The sequence below is a fragment of the Xiphophorus hellerii genome, chromosome 20 (genome assembly GCF_003331165.1).
Source record: "Xiphophorus hellerii strain 12219 chromosome 20, Xiphophorus_hellerii-4.1, whole genome shotgun sequence".
Taxonomy (NCBI): Eukaryota; Metazoa; Chordata; class Actinopteri; order Cyprinodontiformes; family Poeciliidae; genus Xiphophorus; species Xiphophorus hellerii.
The window spans coordinates 20,000,322-20,014,180 of record NC_045691.1 but is presented as its reverse complement, the minus strand read 5'-3'; the positions used below and the strand labels follow the sequence as shown (position 1 = coordinate 20,014,180).

General features: G+C 41.1%; 1 protein-coding gene across 1 annotated transcript; it reads left to right on the top strand.

Annotated features, from left to right (window-relative positions):
* The first annotated feature begins 288 nt into the window (after positions 1–288).
* On the top strand, positions 289–13,449 carry LOC116710677 (leucine-rich repeat neuronal protein 1-like). Its single transcript, XM_032549834.1, has 2 exons — positions 289–841; positions 10,391–13,449. Exon 2 carries the CDS (start codon positions 10,562–10,564, stop codon positions 12,704–12,706), a length of 2,145 nt encoding a protein of 714 aa, XP_032405725.1. The 5' UTR covers positions 289–841; positions 10,391–10,561; the 3' UTR covers positions 12,707–13,449.
* The last annotated feature ends 410 nt before the right edge of the window (positions 13,450–13,859 follow it).

Sequence of the window (13,859 nt, the reverse complement as noted above, 5' to 3'; positions counted from 1 at the left end):
TTTAAAAGGTAAACATGTATTGACTTCAGAGAAAGATTCCTGTGGAATGAGATAAGTTGTCACTGAGGGAAAGCAGTCCATCTAAATCCAGGTCCTAATGAGTGCGTGTGTCTGTTCTTCTTAGAGGGAGAAATATGCATGAGATCCACTTTGAAGTCCATTCCATCCCATAATAATTACGAATCATTAAATAGCAGGTCATTAAATTTAGATCATGTTTGGCGTCTTGGCGCCAAATGTCTGTTGATATCCTCCGCAGCATCCTCTTTCAAGCTTAAAGGAAAACGAAGACAAAAAACATGTCAGTGATGTTGACCCGCTGAGCGAACCCGGCCTAAAAGTGAGCAGCTCGGAACCCAGGTCAGCCTGTCAGAGCGCTCAGAAAGTCAATGACTCCTTCATTGCAACGCCACAGGGTGGGACTTTTGTTCCCATGGCAGCGGTGTCACAACAGATGGTGAGGTTCGGACTTAGCAGTGAGTGTCAGGCGGTTTTTAGTCCAGCTGACCTGCGCAGGGTGGGCGCGCAGGGAGGAGGGAGGGACGAGGGGGCATCTGTGCGTTTTCTGGAAACTGCTGGGGCATCGTTGTGTTTGCAACATCGTGCCTGAAGTGGGACGGATTTTGCTGCATCCACTTTTACAGTTTTTTCTTTTTCGCTGTTATTTTTTGAGTTGTGTGTGCGTGTGTGTGTGTGTTTTTTTAACCATCCCGACTATTTACACTCCGAACTAGCAACTGCACATTTCGCGCATCCTCCGTACGCAGTGGAGGCTGACTGGTGTCACATACAGTAGCCTGCAGCATTCCTGCGTATTTACAGAGGATACGGCGCTTCACAGGTGAGTGCCATCTGTTCGCTCTGTGCATGTGCTCAAATGTTTTTGTTTGGAACATTTTCGGCGTTTGTGAATTTCCTCTTGCTATACTGAGGCTTTTTAAAAGATAGATACTTGATTTATGCTTTTGGATAAGTGCACTGATCAGCAAAGATGAAATCAAACAATAAGTCATTGTGTTTTAAAGCGAATGTCTATATATATATGTATATACATTTTTTTTTTAAACCCACATTTTTACGCATGTATAATTGCGCATAATTTCTCAGCAACATGTGCGTCTGCTTGTTCTTGTAAATTTGAACACACAGTTTGCAATCATGCTGCGCCCTGTAGTAGATTCTTATTTCTCATTGTGCCGAGATGAGAAGAGGAAACAAAGAAAAACGTGGAGCAAATCTGTGCGCTACGTTGGGGTGTAAAATGTTGAGCTTGCCATTTAAAAAAAAGTACAAATGACAGACTATGAGTGTGAGAATGCGTTTCCTCACAGCTCACCATTATTACCAGTAGGTCCAGGCAGATAAACCACAGCATCAGTTCCTGGTGCAGAGCTCTGCTGGAACAGCTGTGCAGCAGCTTATCTGTTTGCCTGCCTCTTAGTAAAGAAGTCAGCAGATGTCAAATTCTGAGGCAAAGGCAGCTGGGGAGGGAACTTAATATAAATGTTGTTTATTCTGCAGAAGTCTTACAGAAATGTAGACATTTGTATATTTTGGCTCACACTTTTCATTATAAAGGGCTTTGATTGATTCTAATTCACTGAGAGGCACCTGTTACTATACTGTAGCTGTTTATTTTTCCACATTGTCACAAGTAGGTGTGTCAGACCAGCACATCTAAGAGTTCAACTTTGTGTCCTGCTTTTTCGCCTTGTGTGTAAAAGGGACACAGCTGATGCAGATGTCACCCGGTGGCCCAGACTCACAATAGTTCACAAGGTTTTGCCACCTTCCCCCAGGCTGAGAGCTCACAGTTCTGTGACGTAGCTCCTCCGGCCGTGGGGAGGAGTGTGAGAAAATTCCCAAACAAAGACACAACCTGGTGTGTCTGAGTGTGTTTTGGATCGGAGCCATTGTGCGCAATAGGCCAAACTCTGCAGCATGTTCTCCTGTCTGGGTTCCCACAGCAGTGGAGAGGAGAGGCAAGGCTGCAACAGGCTGACCTCCCCCCAGCTGAGAGTGAGATCTTGGATGTTTTTTGAGGTTGACATCACTGATGTAGAGTTTGGGTTTCTGTAACAATAAATGAGATGTTATTTTGACTGACTTACACAAGTTGAGGATTAGTTAAAGCCAATATCGAACCTCTTCAGTAAAATCTACCAAAGTCACTCTGGCTATATTTTAGCACCTATGAAACCATATGGCACATTCTTCTTTTTCTGTTTGTTAAGAAATATTGTTTATAAAATCTACCTCTACATAAACAATCATACAGGCACATATGCCTGTGGTGACATCACAAAAGGCAACAGAGTATGTGCACTTATATTGTTCTTGGGTTTTTTACCCTTTGTTTGCATGTTTTAACTTAAATTTCCCAATCAAACGCGTTTACTTGTATTTTGACCATATTTTTTTCTAATGTGAGTTAACAGTTTGATTCTTGATCCTCTTCTGATGTCATCGGCATGAACACACGCAAAGCAGAACTTGCACAGATTTCTTCGCTGTGCTTTAGAAAACTTGCTATGTTGGCATCTACTGCTGTGCAAATCCATACTTCTGGGCTGTGTTTGTTTTGCCATTGTACATTTTCCTTTATAAAATTGCTCCAGAGAAATAGAGCTGAAAAGCATTGTAGGAATTGCAGTTGACATCACACTATCAATAGGTGCAATATCATAAGCCATTTTGAATGTAACTTTTTAATCTAAGTGACATGCATGCAAGTTCTGCTTGCTTTAATATCTTTGGCTTCTTGGATAGACCTTAAATGCCATCTTTGCCCACATGAGATGTATATTTCATAGTAGCTAAGATGATAAAACTCACACGAAGTCTGTTTGCAGAAGTGGTGAGGACAATAATGTGATAAAAAAGACAACCAGGGATTATTAAAATGTGGCTTAAGCATAGCGGAAATCCTCAGTCCAGTATGCAACAATATTATTGCACTTACATGATTTCCTGATTTTGTGCAATTCTTCTGAATTGCATCATTTATCTCAGGCACGACTAATGCGTATTTTTGATGAAGTTTTAAAGATGGATGATCAGTTATGAGTTGATGTCAAGGCTAATGCTGATCCTGTTAAGTCAATCAAGCTAACTTTATATATAGTTTGTCACATTTTTCTGTTTGTCTAGTTTTTTTATACAATTATTTAATAAAGATAGATTTCACTGTTTCAAAATCTTCTTTTTTCACCAAATTCGTTATTGCTCTTGGATGATCTGTTGTACACTGGCTGATTACCTCCATGCATACTAACTCTGCCTGGATCCTCCAGAGACTGGAAACTGGCACTGAAGCATGATTGATCAGTGCAACTCTGACAACATATTGAGTATTCACAGACATTGTGACTGAAAATGGACCTTTAAAGTGGATGGAGAGGACGAGGGCAGAAAGTGTGGAGAAAAAAAGATTAAAGCCAGAGAAGAAAAATTGTGTCAAGATCCATCTTGGATCCGCAGGGAAATAAGGTGACCATATGGATTTGCAGTAAATAGAAAATCCAGAGACAATTTGCTGCCCTGCAACTTTTAAACCTCAGTGGAGTCTTGAGAGGCTTTGTTCAAGTTTGCGGGATAATTTGTTCCCTTTCACTACAAATATAGCTAGAGGACTTTCTTTGTCGTTCTTCCTTCAGTTAATCACTTTCGTTCTCGCGACCTTCCGGCTGAAATAGAGCTCTCCATCCTTCTTTTTTCTGACAGAGTGGACACGCGTCCGTCTCCTCCTCCTCGGCTTTATGCCTCCGCTATCAGCAGCTGCAGCAAAGCCGTCTGTGATGTGAAGTGAGACGCCTGCACACTAAAGGAGCAGAAGCAGACTACTGCCCAGGCAGGGCAGCGAGGAACATCATGGAATGTTTTTACTTCTTCGCCTTAATTTATTGTCATATAATTACAGCTGAAAAATACAGCATCTTCTGAAATATCCTGCGACATTTACTGGTTGGGTTTATGCAGGGTCTTGATGCACGGGCCATATTTCCTGTTATGTTTTGTATGAGTACTGCTGCAGTCACCTTCTTGCAGAAGTGATGGTACCATATGAGCTCCTCATGTCTGCTTCTTATTTGGTTACCAAACATTAAAGCCTGTGGCATAGCTGTTACCATGACAATGTCATGCCTGGGAGCTGCTGATTCACTTTCACTTAGCACCCAGTATGACAACAAACCCCAGAAACAGATGGGAGAAAACTCCTCCTCCTGTGAGGAATATTAAGTGCCATCATCCCAGGGCTCTCCTGCCTGTGTTGGTGTAGTTTTATTGTTGCTATGTTGTGTCTAGGCTCCACATAGAAGGTTGTGTACTCTGATCCTTCAATCTGAATAGAAGTGCTACTGGATCTGACAGCAGGTCTAGAGCTTCTCTAGTCTCACTGATTGTCCTGCTCTCTGTATTGTTAAGCAGACCTCTGAGTCGCCCCGTTGCCTGATAACTGTGTTTATCAGATGTAGCATGTTATGAAGCAGACAGGCCTCATTAGCGTCCCACATTCTCATTCTGCTGTCCTTGTTATGAACCTCGTTGCAAAAGCATGGCAGCAGGCTTGAACTGAGCACACATATTACCTGCAAAGAACCTCTGAAAATTATTCACACCCTTTGGACTTGTCCACTATTTGTCATATTGCAAAGACAAACTGTGATTATTTTTTTAAGCTGGAAGGTTTTTACATTTTTACAAATATAAATGTGAAAGTTATGGAGCTCATTTGTAGTTCGCTACGCTACGCTGAGGCCCCTAAATGAAATTGAGTGCAATTTATAAAAGTCATAATTTTGCTAATTAGTGAACAAGTGTCTCTCAGCGGTTTATTTGAGAACATTTGTAATCAACCAGCATCACAAAGACAAAGAGACACATCAAACAGATCAATGTTGTGGCGAAGTTTAAAGTAAGGCTATAAAATCTCATCTAAATAAATGTAGCGCATCTCCAAACCTACCAAAACCTGAACTGACAGGCTTGGGAAAGTTAACATTAATGGTAAACAAACTGAATTGCTTTTCATACCAACCACTTAAGTTATTACTTTGACTTTATCAAAGTAATTCACAGTCACAACACACACATTTATACACTAATACAAAGATCAGTAGGTAACATGGGGTACAGCGTCCTGCCCAGGGCTACACTAACATGGTGCAAGTGGAAACTGAAATTTATTCCTCAACTTTTGGATTTCCATACAACTATTCTACCTACTGAGAACCAGCCAAGCATCCAGTGGAGGTGTTGATGGAGGAATCTGTCAACACGACCTTTAGTTGTGCACTCCCCAAATCTGGCTTTTTATGAAACAGCAAGTAAGAAGAAACTCTTGAAAAGTTTGCGTTTTCACAAAAAAAAAAACATGTAAAAGAAGGTTTATCTGTTCACATGAGACTAAAGGCCAAAACACTCAGCATGAAGCTAAAACTGCTCATATTACTGAACACATCATTTCCATGTTGAAACACTGAGCCGGCACCGTCATAGATGGGGGTTTTTCAGTAGCAAAAGAAAATCTGATCAAAGCAAAATGGATGGAGCTCAGTGGCATGATTTAGATCGATGTATATTCATTAGTTAGAATGGCCCAGTCAAAGTCCAGACCTAAATCCAAATCAAAATCTGTGGCCGGAATTGAAAATTGATTATCACAGACAATTTCCATTCAGATAGACTAAACATTAACTATTTTTTTTAAGAATAGAAAAATGTAGACATACTAATGAATATTTGAAACTGTTCTTGCAACACTGAAATTTTGATTCTGAACATTTGAACACAAATGCACATAAAATATTTTCAGATTTTTATGACATAAATAGACGTTTGTGACTGTAGTGTGACAGAATAGAAAAATGCATTAATACTTTTGCTTGACACTGTGTAGAAGTAGCTGTAGACAGATGTATGCAAACTCTACCATGGATAATGTATTTGTATAGTTAAACGTCTCAGGGATTTGGTGAGAAAAGGAGATATATCTCGCTGCTGAGCTTTCTGCTCGCACTGTCAACTGGATAATACCAACAGGAACTGTTGGAGGATTTTTCTGCCTTTTTCTTTTTTTTTTTAAAGTATTCTGTGTGCAGTTGCATGCCAAAGTGACTCAGAGAAGACAGTGTACTTCTTGAGAAGTGTAGATAATGGTGTCGTGTTGATGCCAACATAATGTGCATGAGATGAAAGATTAATACAGATTTCCTTGATTGCTGTGCCTGAACATATCTGGTGTGAGTCCAGTATTCCTGCTAGTTTACTCAGCATCCTTCCTTTGAGTTTATAAATGTACCGTCCATGTTCACTGATGTTGTAAAGATGTAGGGAGTCTTTTGTAATTTTGTAAGCCAAAGGTAATGTAGAGGCAGGGAGCCACTCTCAGCGGAGCTATCTGTGGTATCTAAGTGTGCACAGGGGGGCGTCTAAGAGAGAATTTGTGCACTGCAGTGATTATCAAACAACCCCTCAGTGAAAACAACCATATGTGCTAAGCAAACCTTCCTACAGTCAATGAGGTCAAAACATAGTGCAGTGAGGGATCCCTGGGAGCAGATGCAGACCCCCACAGTTATACCAGCCTGCCAAAAGAACCTGCTGCCAGGTGTCTGAGTTTTATTGCTTCCGATTGAAAGCGGGGATTAATCCGCCTGCCTCTTCGGATTTAATATCTGAGCAGCGCAACACATGCAGAAAGAGAGGACGAGATAAAGTCATCTGAACAGAAAAATTGCCTATGAAAGCGCTATATTTATGGGTAATTAAGATAAATAAAACATGGCTGGATCATCTGGAAAACTGGATGATGGGTAATTAAAACAGAGGTGGATGGTACATCAGAAGAAATAATTCTTAATCAAAACCAACAGGGAAAAGAAAGAGGAGCTGAAGGTCTCTATTGGTGCGTTTAAGTCCTATTGAGGGAATTAGCTCAGTTTGTTTGTGACCGAGTCTCTGCAGAGTCCAGCCACTGACAGCAGGCATCAGTCTCACTCAGAAAAACGGCAGCACAGCTAAAATAAGATCTGAACATTTGTGCTGGTTGTTTTACCATGGTAACGTTTTTCTGTAAAGTAAGTGTTGTTCCTTTGTGTAACTCTTGGGCTTTTGGACATCTGTTCATGCAAATGTGCAGAAGAACTGTTTGTGAAGAGTAGCCAATAAATCACTCCACAGCACATGGATGAGGAAAACAGTCTGTGTTTTCCTCATCAGAATATCAGTGGAGCTGTTGATGGGAAGCTATAATTGACATTCTCCTGCGACTATTTGGAACAGAGCATGGTCCATCATCAATGTTTGAAATTAAATGTGCTCAGATTTTTTTTTCTTCTGCAAATGTGCAAGAAGAATGTGCAATTGATGTATTATTTTTGCTTTGTTAAATATTAGTGATAAAATAAATTTTTCCACATGCAAACATTTTGGCTCTTCAAGAAACTGAAGCTCAGTGGTCAGATTGAGAAATTAAGCTTGAAATAAAAAAAAGGTTACGACAGGAATGGCAACTCAAGAGCTCAAAAAATAGCTTTGTAGTTGATCATAGCATTGGAGGAACAACACAACCTGCTGTTTATGTTAACGATGAAGCTAATTTGTTGCCTTATTCTGCACTGTTGCATACCCATCTAGTTATTTTTTTAGTTGATTTTTTTTTGTAGTTATGTATTTTTCATAAATTATGGAGATGCATAGTCATTAAAGCACTCGTATGATTTAATCTAATTGTATATTATTATTTTTGAAACTTTGTATTTCACAGTGTTTGTATGTGTTTTGGTTCTAATCCGCCTTTAGGTGTGTTAAAATATAACTCTTGTTTCAAGCAAAATAACCTGCTGCTGCTGGATAATAGTCATTCAGGTGGCATAATTAAATTTCTCTATGGTAGACTATGATTAGATCATAGAAAATTACTTTAAACCACCAGCTGTCAAAGTGGTAATGAAACATCGAATGGCTGGTAGAAACTGACAGATGGCCAGTAGGCTACGAAACATCCAGTGGCAGAGGGTTAGAGATGGTAACCGGCCGTAATGATAAGAGTCTGAGTTAACTGAAAACAATCATGTCTTTAGTCATGATTGTAGGACTTCAGGTGTTTTCTGTGCTTTTAAGAACCAACACCCTCAATAATGTGACCCAGCCAGATCAAGCCAGAACTTTGGTGTCAGACTGCTCAGCAGCGATTTTGACTTACCATTGTGTAAAAAAAAAAGCTGCTATCTGAGGTTTAGGATGTGTACTGCACCCAAACCCTTCTTATTGTCATGTTGGTAATGGATGTTAGTATCTTGTTTCTTGACAAATGGAGATGTCAGAATCTCGTTGATCTCTCCATAATTGACTGCTTTTCTGACAGAAAGAGATGACTTGCTGCGCTCAGTCCCGTTTCTCCATCCTCTAAAGAGCAGCAGTCACCAAATTATTTTTAGTCTTCACCCACTCCATCCCAAGGTGCTACAAGCTGAGCCAAGCGTCTGTTTTTCACAGCATTTTCTGGAAAAATCTTTGTTACTCTGAAAGTTTTCTGTGTTTTCAGGAGATCTCTGGGGAGATCTATTACATTTTGGAGGGGTGGTGCATTGTGAAGACATGCAAACACAAACATAACCCCATATCATGCCTTATCAAAGTATTCACACCCAATTTTTGTCACATTACAACCAAAAACTTCACTGTATTCTTTGGGATTTTATGTGATAGACCAACATAGAGCTGATACTTGTCAAGTGGGAGGAAAAGGGAATATTAAAAAAGTCAATATACCTTAAAGAAAGGTTTTTGGATAGTTACAGTTGCACATTTTTTGGGGTGCATCTGATCTAACCATGCACACTTACACTGGAACATTTGAACATTTTTCTTTTGGACAGCCAGCCTTGATGTAGAACATCTAAAAGCATCAAAACACAAGTCTTGCAACAGAGTTTTGCTTCCTCATCTCTGCTGAAGAAAAGCATCTCTATAGCACAGGGGTGCCACAACACAGCTGCATCATGTTGCCGAATTCCCTCATCAGTATGTCATTCAGCTCTGCAAAGACCTCATGATGTGCCTTTATTTGATTCAGGCGAGTTAGAGAAGGGATACATTTAAAGCTGCAGTACAGCAGCTCTCAAACACTGGACTTGAGTACACATTGGGTACACCCACCAAAGCATGACAGTCAGGTTGGGATTATAGTTTTATAAAAGAGAAATTTGTAAAAGTTGTGATGCTGTTTTATGCAACATTAGAAAGTTCTCTGCAAGTCCTTGGCCTTCTGATACCCCTACAGAACACCTAGATTTATACTAATATAAAATTACACATGCTTTGATAAAATTTACAATTCAGATTAAATTCTAAGGCCGTTCATTGCACTGGACTGGATTTTTTACTTGGAGGCCTCAGACTAAAGGGATCTGAATATAAATGCCTAAAACTTTTTCAGATGTACGTATTTCTAAATTTTTTTTTTGTCTTTTTCTTCCACTTTATTATGCAATAGTGGCCTTGTGTCAGTCATAAGATTTTGGTTGTAGCATCACAAAATGTGAGAAACTTCAAGAGGTATATATACTTTTGCAACGTACTAAATGAACAATTAGTTGTGGAAATAAGCGTTACAGATAGGTCAAGTTAAACTACAATATTTTGTGTGCTTTAAGCAAACATTTCTTCAGCTGAAGGTACCTGAAGGTACCCTATCCTACCCCATCAGGTAGTAGGCAGATCTAGGTAGTGTAGTACTGACAAACACAAAAATGAAGGATTAGAAAAATATCTCAGAAGAATAATGATTGCAATGCTGCATCATTGTCATTTCTCATTATTTTAGAACCTGAACATGTACCCAAGGGGCAATAGGTAATGTCATAAACTGGTAAAGAGATATTTCTTTCATAAATCTCTGCCTTTCTCTTAATCAACCACAACCACATCTATGTGACTGTGGTTGATTAAAAGTCCCCAAACTCCCTGCTTTTTAAGCTTGTTGCATAATGGGGACACAGCCTGGGCTACGTCCCCCCCCCCCCCCCCCCCCCACTCTCCATCCCCCTCCATACACACACACTTGTTCAAGCTGATAACCGATACTAAGCTGGTATGAATACAATCAAATCAAACAAGAGAGAGAGAAAAAAAAACTTGTTCTGAATCTCCAAGGAGGCAAACTCATCAAGGAAGCTAAAATTAAACAGATTATCTTGGATACCCTCAAACACAACCAATGTTAGATACATGCTGCCTCATTACGTTAGGTAAATAGAATATGGTCAAACCAAAACTGTGGTAAGACATAATGAATATTTAACTCATGCTTTCTTAGATTTTTACTTTATATAATCTCTATTTTATTGCTGTCACTTAATTATTTTTGCTTTCTTCTCTTTTTTAGGTTAGGAGTGACCTTTCTTTACCAACTCGTCCATCTGGCTTAGGAATCACCATTCTGAACCTACAGCAACTATAATAGCAGCAAAGTACACTGATGTTTGTGAGGTGTTCCTTCATATCCTTCTTGCAAACACTGCTTCTCCATTAAGCCCTCTTAGAGAGAGTAGCCAACATGGCAATCGGCTCTCAGCTTTGGCCACCTCCGGTCTTGCTGTGTGTGGGATTTCTTCTTGCTTGTCTGTCACCAGTGTGCAGCAAAGAATGCCCACGTTTATGTGTGTGCGAGATCCGCCCCTGGTTTACCCCCCAGTCAACATACAAGGAGGCAACGACAGTGGACTGCAATGACTTGAGACTGACACACATCCCCACAAACCTGTCAGCAGACACGCAGGTGTTGCTGCTGCAAAGCAATGTCATCTCTCGCACCAGTGGAGAGCTGCAGATTCTGGTGAACCTGACAGAGCTGGATCTTTCCCAGAACAACTTTACCAATGTTGAAGCTGTGGGTCTGAGAAACATGAATCATCTGACTACTCTGCATCTGGAGGAGAACCAGATCAAAGAGTTGCCAGATCACTGCTTGGGAAACCTCTCCAGCCTCCAGGAGCTCTACATTAACCACAACCAGATAAGCTCCATCTCCCCCTATGCATTTTCAGGTCTACGCAGTCTGTTGCGGCTCCACCTCAACTCAAACAGACTCCATGTGATAGACAGCCGCTGGTTTGAGGAAACCCCTAACCTTGAGATCCTCATGATTGGGGAAAACCCAGTTATTGGCCTTCTGGATATGAACTTTACACCACTGGGAAGGTTAAGAAGTCTGGTTCTGGCTGGGATGGATCTCACTGATGTTCCACCAAATGCATTTGTGGGCTTGGACAATTTGGAGAGCATATCATTCTATGACAACAAACTGGTCAGAATCCCCCAATTGGCCCTACAAAAAGTTCCCAACTTGAAATTCCTGGATTTGAACAAAAATCCAGTTAAAAAAATTCAGGAAGGAGATTTCAGAAACATGCTAAACCTTAAGGAGCTGGGCATCAACAACATGATGGAGTTAGTGTCCATTGATCGCTATGCTCTGGACAACCTACCAGAACTGACAAAACTAGAGGCTACCAACAACCCAAAGCTTTCTTATATCCACAGATTAGCATTTAGGGACATGTCCTCTTTGGAGAGTCTGATGCTCAACAATAATGCCCTGACTGCCCTTTATCAGCACATTGTGGCGGTGCTGCCAAACCTGCGGGAGATCAGTATTCACAGCAATCCACTACGCTGCGACTGTGTGATTCAGTGGATGAGTTTGAACAGGTCCACAGTGCGGTTCATGGAGCCTCTGGCAATGCTCTGCACAACCCCAACAGAACTGAGAGGCCAACGAGTCCGAGAGTTAAGGCTGCTGGACTCCACAGAGCAGTGCCTTCCCCTCATTTCCCATGACACTTTCCCCAGCCACTTGAACCTTGAGTTAGGAATGAGTGTCAGCCTAGACTGTCGGGCAATGGCTGAACCAGAACCTGAAATTTATTGGGTGACCCCTCTTGGTGCCAAAATCACAACCGACACTGTGTCAGAGCGGTACCACCTAAGCAGCGAGGGGACTCTTCGGCTGTCTCATGTGCAGGTGGAAGACTCTGGCCGGTACACCTGCGTGGCACAGAACCCAGAAGGTGCCGACACATGGGTCTCCACAATCCGTGTAAACGGGACCCTGCTCGACAACACTCAGGTGATGAAGATCTACGTCAAGCAGACAGAGTCCCATTCAATTCTGATCTCCTGGAAAGTCAACTCAAATGTCCTGTCCTCCAACCTGAAATGGGCCTCTGCTACCATGAAAATCGACAACCCCCACATCACATACACAGCTCGCGTGCCCGTAGACGTCCACGAGTACAACCTCACACACCTTCAACCTGCCACAGAGTATGAAGTATGCCTCACGGTTTCCAACGTCCACTTGCAGACACACAAGTCCTGCGTCAACGTCACAACACAGGGTACCACCTTCGCTCTGGACTTGTCGGACCAGCACCCAAGCGTGGCTGTGCTGGCGGTCATGTCAACAGCCTTGGCCTTCCTCAGCCTTGCCACTGTGGGTGTCTACATGGCCCGCAGGTGGAAGAGGAAAAACTACCACCACTCACTGAAGAAGTACATGCTGAAGACCTCTTCCATCCCTCTCAACGAGCTCTACCCTCCGCTCATTAACCTGTGGGAGGCTGATGGAGAGAAGGACAAAGACAGCACAGAGGGGAAACCGTCCCCTGTCGACACCACACGCAGTTATTATATGTGGTGAGGGTATTCTTAATGAGGCTTAACACCTCTCTAGCAGCACAATAAGACACTCTTTTGCCATTTTGGTGCAAAAGTAAAATAAGGTTGCAAGTGTTTTTTGTATTTTTAGCTTTGCTATTAAGAGGCAGAGTGATCAAGTGAAGGATTTATATTAGTATAGCGTATCGCCTTTGTTTAATCTATATCACTGTTTGTTCTTTACTCTCCAAGACGGCAGCTGTATTTAGCCTCCAGGTTGTCTTAGTTGCTCTGCTCTGTTTCTGTGGTGCATTTTGGACTCGCATTGTTTTTGAGTTAATCATACAGCAGCAGGGGGTTGAACTATTTGTAGGAATAAGTTGTGTTTTTCTTGTTTTGTTAAACAGTTAATCTCTTGTGCACTGATAGATAAAGAGGTTTGTGAGAACTTCAATTCAAAGCTGACTGCAGGGTTTAGACTCGTTAAACTGTCTAATGGATGTTAGCGGTTGTGCAGTAATGTTGTATCAACTATAAATTTGAACCTTTTGATTTTCGCTGTGACAAAGTAGGACTTTAGTTTGCTAAAAGTGTAACACTAATTATTCTAGAAATAAATGTTTCTTTTGAAATTTTCTCCATAGGTGCACTAGAATTTTTTTTTGACATTATTCTCCATTTACTTATGCATTAGGCTAGAGTTTTTGTTTACTAATTGCTTAGTTTATAAGCCCCACATGTAATATGTAAACTTACTGATAAATAAAGATTTTGTTCTTTTGCAGACGTTTGGGAGTTCTTTGCTTGTCAATTTGCCAGTTTTCTGTCCCAACCCGATCATAAGGTTTAACACCAAGTTTCCCCATTGTAATATAGCTATTGGTTTTATGGAGGATTCTTTATTGCTCTGAAGGAAAAAACACTTTACTTGCTACACTGATCCATTTTAATAGCCAGAGCTCAAACTATACCAGTTCGGTACATAAATCAGCTACACAGACAGAGTCAGGGTTCCTGTAGTATCTTCGAAAGTGTTTTCCATACCTGGGTAACTTTGGAAAAAAGAAAATAAGAGGATGGAAAAACCTATCAGAGGGGCTGTTGCCTTTCTCACAACATGGCTGACGGTGGACGAAGCAAGAAGGTCCTGTGTTCAAATCCTTCACAGAACTATTCTGCATGTGTGGGTCCTAACT